Source organism: Manis javanica, chromosome 10 (assembly GCF_040802235.1).
Source record: "Manis javanica isolate MJ-LG chromosome 10, MJ_LKY, whole genome shotgun sequence".
NCBI classification, from domain to species: domain Eukaryota; kingdom Metazoa; phylum Chordata; class Mammalia; order Pholidota; family Manidae; genus Manis; species Manis javanica.
Genome location: NC_133165.1, coordinates 57,161,886 through 57,167,911, shown reverse-complemented (window position 1 = coordinate 57,167,911; position 6,026 = coordinate 57,161,886). Strand labels below are relative to the sequence as shown.

The 6,026-nt window shown below is 41.0% G+C and overlaps 1 protein-coding gene across 5 annotated transcripts in view; it reads left to right on the top strand.

Annotated features, from left to right (window-relative positions):
• The first annotated feature begins 2,397 nt into the window (after positions 1-2,397).
• Positions 2,398-6,026, top strand: part of PARN (poly(A)-specific ribonuclease) — a 161,261-nt gene continuing 157,632 nt past the window's right edge. The window contains exons 1-5 of one of the 5 annotated variants that reach the window (XM_036992126.2): positions 2,398-3,205; positions 3,631-3,708; positions 4,946-5,025; positions 5,506-5,573; positions 5,659-5,740. In XM_036992126.2, coding sequence (XP_036848021.1) covers positions 3,187-3,205; positions 3,631-3,708; positions 4,946-5,025; positions 5,506-5,573; positions 5,659-5,740 — 327 coding nt within the window. In that variant the 5' untranslated portion in view covers positions 2,398-3,186. The remainder of the gene's footprint in view (positions 3,206-3,630; positions 3,709-4,945; positions 5,026-5,505; positions 5,574-5,658; positions 5,741-6,026) is intronic. The other 4 variants (XM_036992122.2, XM_036992124.2, XM_036992121.2 and 1 more) reach the window with 4 other exon arrangements.

Genomic DNA, 6,026 nt, shown 5'->3' with positions numbered 1-6,026 from the left:
CCCGCGACCTCCCTCCTGCCTAGAGCGGCCACTCCCAGGCCAAGGACTTCGACGCATGCGTACCACCGCCGTCCCCGCTCCTTCCCCTTCGTGAACTGACTGGAGCCCTAAAGTTAAACCCCGAGGGCGAGGCGGGCGATTGCAATTACTCTGGGGTTCTTGTGTCTCGGTCTGGAGGAAATTACCCAGAAACTGAAATAATATTACAGGCCGTACTGTACTCTCCACAGGTTCTTTTTTTTTGCCTTCATATTGTATGCACAAAATCACAGGACCATGGCTAAAGTTCCATTTGCAGTGTTAAGAAGAATTGGGAGTTAAAATTACTTTATCACCATTTTTTCCCCCAACTTGGGCCAGTAAGAATTCATGCATATTATGTTTTATATCGCTGACCTGGAGATGAAACTGATCACGTTGGATGACTTTTTTTCCCTATCAAATTGGTAGTGTTCTGTGCTATAGGAGGGAGTGTGTGAACTCATTTTCTGGAGGATAAGTGGCAATATGTGTCAGCATTTTTTTGTGAGTGTTATACACAACATAATATTTAACCATTTCAACCATTTTTGAGTGTGTAGTTCAGTGGTATTAAGTACATTCACACTGTGGTCCAAACATCACTACCAGCCATCCCCAGGACTTTCTCATCTTCCCAAACTGAAATTACATGCCAATTTAATAACTTTCCGTGGCTCCTTGCCTTCAGCCTCTGTAACCATATTCTGCTTTCCAATTCTATGGATCTGACTACTCTAGGAATCATTACTGTGTTGGTTTTTTTTGTGACGATTATTTCACTTAGCACAATATCCTCACTTGTAGCATGTGTCAGAATTTCCTTCCTTTTAAAAGATGAATAATACTCCATTGTATGTATGTACCACTTTTTGTTTACCCATTCTTCTGTTAATGGACACTTGGTACCACTGTTTGGCTGTTGTGAATATGCTGCTATGAACATGGATGTGCAAATAGCTATTCAAGCCCATTTTCAATTCTTTTGGGTATATGTCCAGAAGTGGAATTACTGCATTGTATAATTTTTATTTTTATATTTTAAGAACAACTATACTGTTTTCCACAGTGGCCATACTATTTTATATTCCTGCCAGCATGCACAAGTGTTCAGGTTTCTCACTGAATGGTGTGAAAGGGTAACTCATTGTGGTTTTGATTTGTATTGGGGATGGTGAGCATCATCTCATTGGCCATATATATATATCTTCTTTGGAGATTGGCCATTTGTATATCTTCTTTGGAGAAATGTTTGTTCAAGTCCTTTGTTCATTTTTTAACTGGATTGTTTTTTGTTGTTGAGATGTAGGAGTTCTTTATGTATTATGGATATTAACTTCTTATCAGATGTATGATTTGCAAATGTTGTTTTCCATGGGTTGCCTTTTCACTTTGTTGATAATGTCCTTTAATACACAATGGTTTTAAATTTTGATATAGTCTAATTCATCTATTTTTTTTCTCTTGTTTGTGCTTTTGGTGTCTATCCAGAAGAATCATTGCCAAACCCACTGTTATGAAGTTCTGCCTTATGTTTTCTTGTAATGTTTTATAATTTTAGTTCTTACATTTAGGTGTTTGATCTATCTTGTGATAGTTAATTTTAATAAAGTTATTTCTTATATAATGCAAGGGTCCAACTTCATTCTTTTGCATATGGATATTTAGTTTTCCCAGCACTATTATTGAAAAGACTATTCTTTTGAATGACCTGGCACCTTTGTTGCAATTCATCTGACGATATAGAAGAGGGTTTCTTTGGTCTTCATGTTTTTCTTTATGGCAACACACTGTTTTGATTACTGTAGCTCTGAAGTAAGCTTTGATATTTATTTAAATTATTTAAATTTTATTTCAATATAATTACTTATATACAAATTATTTATTTAAATGACTTAAAATTAAATTTAAGTGGCCGTTATATAGCCAGTACTTTATGTATTGACTTTTTAAGCTGAAACAAGACAGCAGAGAGACACTTAAAGCTTGAGGTTTGGCTACTTGTCATAGTGGTTTTTCCCCTTCCCATTGCATCTGAACTCTAAAATTCACTCTCTGTTGCTCGCACTAGTAATAGTGGGCATAATTACCTAAATATAAATTTCCATTTAATGAGGCAAGGAAAATGAACTTGTTGAGGGACCTGGTGGGGAAAATATGGCCTGACTTAAAACTTGCCTTTGGGTGAAAAATGACTATCTTCTTTTAAAAAAATATCAGTGGTTTGTATTCAGTATTTCTTTCAAAACTAAGAGGTGTGAATGTAGGGAAGTGTGACAGTAAGTCAGACGTTAATCATGTCTTACATGTATTTATACAGCACTTTACAATTCACATACATTATCACCACTTATCCTCAACCCTATTTAGTGGGTGAAGAAATTGGGATTTAGGAAGGTTGAATACATCCCCTACATAATAAATGGCTGAGCTAGCCTTTGAAAGCAGGTCTTCCAACCAACTTCATAGACGGCTTTTGTGAATGACCGGTGTCAATTCACTCAGCCCATGGTTCCAGAGTACCTACCACGTGTGAGCACTGTTGTAGGCTCTGGGGATCTACGGTAAACCCAAACTAATATCAAAGTCGATTAGGTAAGATCTCATCTGTTTCTGTTTGCCATTCCCAGTAGCTAGCATAGTAGACAAGTCTCAGCTTTGCTTTCCCCATCGCCTAAATAACTCTCCCGCCCATTATTCTTACAGCAGCGTCCTGCTCTTTGTCTCCTTGCGATTACTGTGTTTCCAACTGGCAAGCTTGATTCCTGCCTGACTTTACCCTCTTCCCCCAGGTTAAGCTCCAATGAGGCAGGGACCTTGTCTTTTCTGATCATCATTGCATTTCTATCCCTTTCAGAGTGCCTGGTGGCATCACAGGAACCAGGAAACATGCCCCCACGTCCCTATCTCAAAAGTTACACAATACATCTGGGACTCCAATCGCAAGTAGCTTCCAGCTCCTGTAAAGATGGTTAAGAGCCCAGCCTTAGCCCCGCCCCCGCCGGTGGCGCAGGCGCATGTGACCCGCGCCCGAGCGCGCTGTTTCCGGAAGTTGCTGCCTCGGTCTCCGCAGCTACTGTTTCATCTGCCGCCGGGGTCGCCGCGGAACTGCGAGTAGAACGGCTGAGGCGTGCTCGGAAGGTGCCGGCGTTCCGGCCACTCTGCAGAATGGAGATAATCAGGAGCAGTGCGTGTCCGCTGTGCACCTCCCCTCGTCCCTAGGCGCCCCCTTACTCCGGCCTGCTAGGCCCATACCACCGCCGGTCGGCTTGGCGGGGCCTGGGTTAGGAGTTTGCCTCCTTCCCCCAATTTAAGCCTGTGAACCTCTTGAGGTCTTGTCTCTCTCTGCCCCGTGCAACCCTAGGAGCCTTGTCCTTCTGCTTGGGCACCCCCCAGGGCCTTGTTGCTGTCTGGCCCCTGCATCCTCGGAGTCTGTCCCCTCCGGCCCACGCACCCCTCTGGGACTGAGGCTCTCCGTTCCGTGCATCCCTCCAGGACTTGTCTCCCCTCCCGAGGCCTCAGGATCACCTAGGCCCTTCTTCCCTCACCCCAGGAGTTCGTGGGCAGAAAGCCAGGCCAGCGGTTCTGAGCCTCTTCTCGGTTTCTCCGCAGATTTTAAGGCTAATCTTCACAAAGTGTACCAGGCCATAGAGGAGGCCGACTTCTTCGCCATCGATGGGGAGTTTTCAGGTATCCTTGCTTGCAAGCTGGAGAGTAGTACCTTGAAGGGCGCAGCCAAGGCCCCTCCTGCCCCCCTGCCCCCCTGGCCCTGACTTCTACCTGCTGACGGGTGGGTTTGTGATTGTTGGAGTTCTGAGAGTTGCAGTTAGAGGTTGTGGTGCTGCTTGTAACAGTTTAACATGCACGTGGCAGACAGCTCGAGGGTTAGGGTCAGGCTTTTTTGCGTGTGTGGTAAAATACACATAATGTAAATTTTACCATTTTAGCCACTTTTAAGTTCAGCAGCATTAGAACATTCACATTGTTGTGCATCCATCTCCAAAACTTTGCATCTTCCCAAACCGAAACTACATAGCAATTGAACAGTGCCTCCCCATTCTTCCCTCCTCCCTGCCTCTTGTATCCATTATTTCTCTCTAGGCATGAATTTGATCTCTAGGCATTTCCTATAAGTGGAATTACACAGTATTTTTCCTTTGTGATTGGTTTTAGGGTCAGCCTTATGCAAGTAAATGAGGATATTTATTTATGCATTAGTGGAAGTGTGCATTGCCTCCCTTGGCATGGGTGTTATGTGTGTGTAATACTTTACCAATACGTTTGAGTCTCAGTTTTTTTTTTTCTTCCTTTGGATGAATGGATGAAAGATGAAATTGTTGAAGTCACTCTGAACAACTGGCTCCTTTTGGTGTAGATAGCCACTTTTGCTACCTAATTTTACACATTTAAAAAACTTCAGCCCTTTCTAAAGGAATCCATCCTGAGGACATACTAACCTTGGCTTTAATCATGAAGTTTCTATTTCTAGTTGGAGTTAGTTCCCTGGGAAGCTGAGTTTTCACCAGAAATAATTTTCTCTTGACCTTTCAAAATACCTTTGTTATATAGGGGTTATTCCCAGCTGTTGACCAACCCTGGTACTCCAACAAAATGTCTTCTGGATTTGTTGATGTCTGTTTATCCATTAATCCTTTTGAAAGCAGCAAAACATATTCATTGTAGAGATTGTTTTCTTAAATTATTACTGTGATTTGAAATCTAGTTTAGATCCTGGAACTGCCCTTTCTTAAATTGAAACAGTCACATCTCTAAAGTAGACTAGCTTGGTGGCCTGTGAAATTAACGCTTATTTGGGAAAAATGAAGTAAGGAGCACTTCCAATTAATTCATAAAAATGTGAAATTAATAGAGCCATTGAATTGACATTTTCACATTAGCATTAAAACTTTTTTTTCTTAAAATGTAGGGATCAGTGATGGACCTTCAGTCACTGCATTGACAAATGGTTTTGACACTCCAGAAGAAAGGTATCAGAAGCTTAAAAAGGCAAGTGGGTGTGCTAGAAATAATTTTTTTTCCCCCATGCTGCTCTTTCTTATGTTGAATTGTAAATATAATTTAACCATTAAACTTGCACATCAACTTCTCTATCCCAGCTGTGAAATGATATGTTACTGATACTTAAAACAACAGCAAAAATAACTGTTTGTTGGAAAACATTTTGGGGAAGGTTTAGTGTTTTCATTGGTAATTTGATTAGAGGAAATACAATATGGTGATTTTAGTCATTTGGAAATAGGCCTAATATGATGCTCTGGCTGGTGGATAGGTGCTGAATTGGGGAAAATATTTAAAAATGTATATAAATAAAAATGCTTCCAATACATAATCAGTAATTTGTTCTAATTGGAAGGATTCTACTGGAAGTCAAGTTGAGTGATCAGAAAGCCCACCTAACTGAGAATGCTGTTGCTCACGTTGACTATGTAGCCCTGATTTGACAGGTGTTTTATTTCCCTTTTCCAGCATTCCATGGACTTTTTGCTGTTTCAGTTTGGCCTTTGCACTTTTAAATATGACTACACAGATGCAAAGTAGGTTGTTTTAACACGTGGTGGGAACTCTTTTTGCATGGCATGATGTAACCCTCTAATTCTCCTTTTATCTCATTTTCCCCAGGTATGTAACAAAGTCATTTAACTTCTATGTTTTCCCAAAACCCTTCAATAGATCCTCACCAGATGTCAAGTTCGTTTGTCAGGTTAGTAGCATAATGTTTTTTTTTTTCTTAGGACTTGCTGATGATGCAGTGTGGAAATGTGAAATACTATTTCTCCTTAAAATTTGGTTCTACCACTCTGGGCTTTGGGTAAATTGCTTCACCTCTCTGACCTTCAGTTTTAGGGTTGTAAATTAATGGCACTTCTGTGTCCCCTTTACTTCAGAATGAATTAAGAAATAAGATGGGAGAGACAGATGGAAATCAGAACATGAGCTTTATTATTACTAAAGCTGAATTTGAGAACAATGTGGCTCTTTTGGGGATT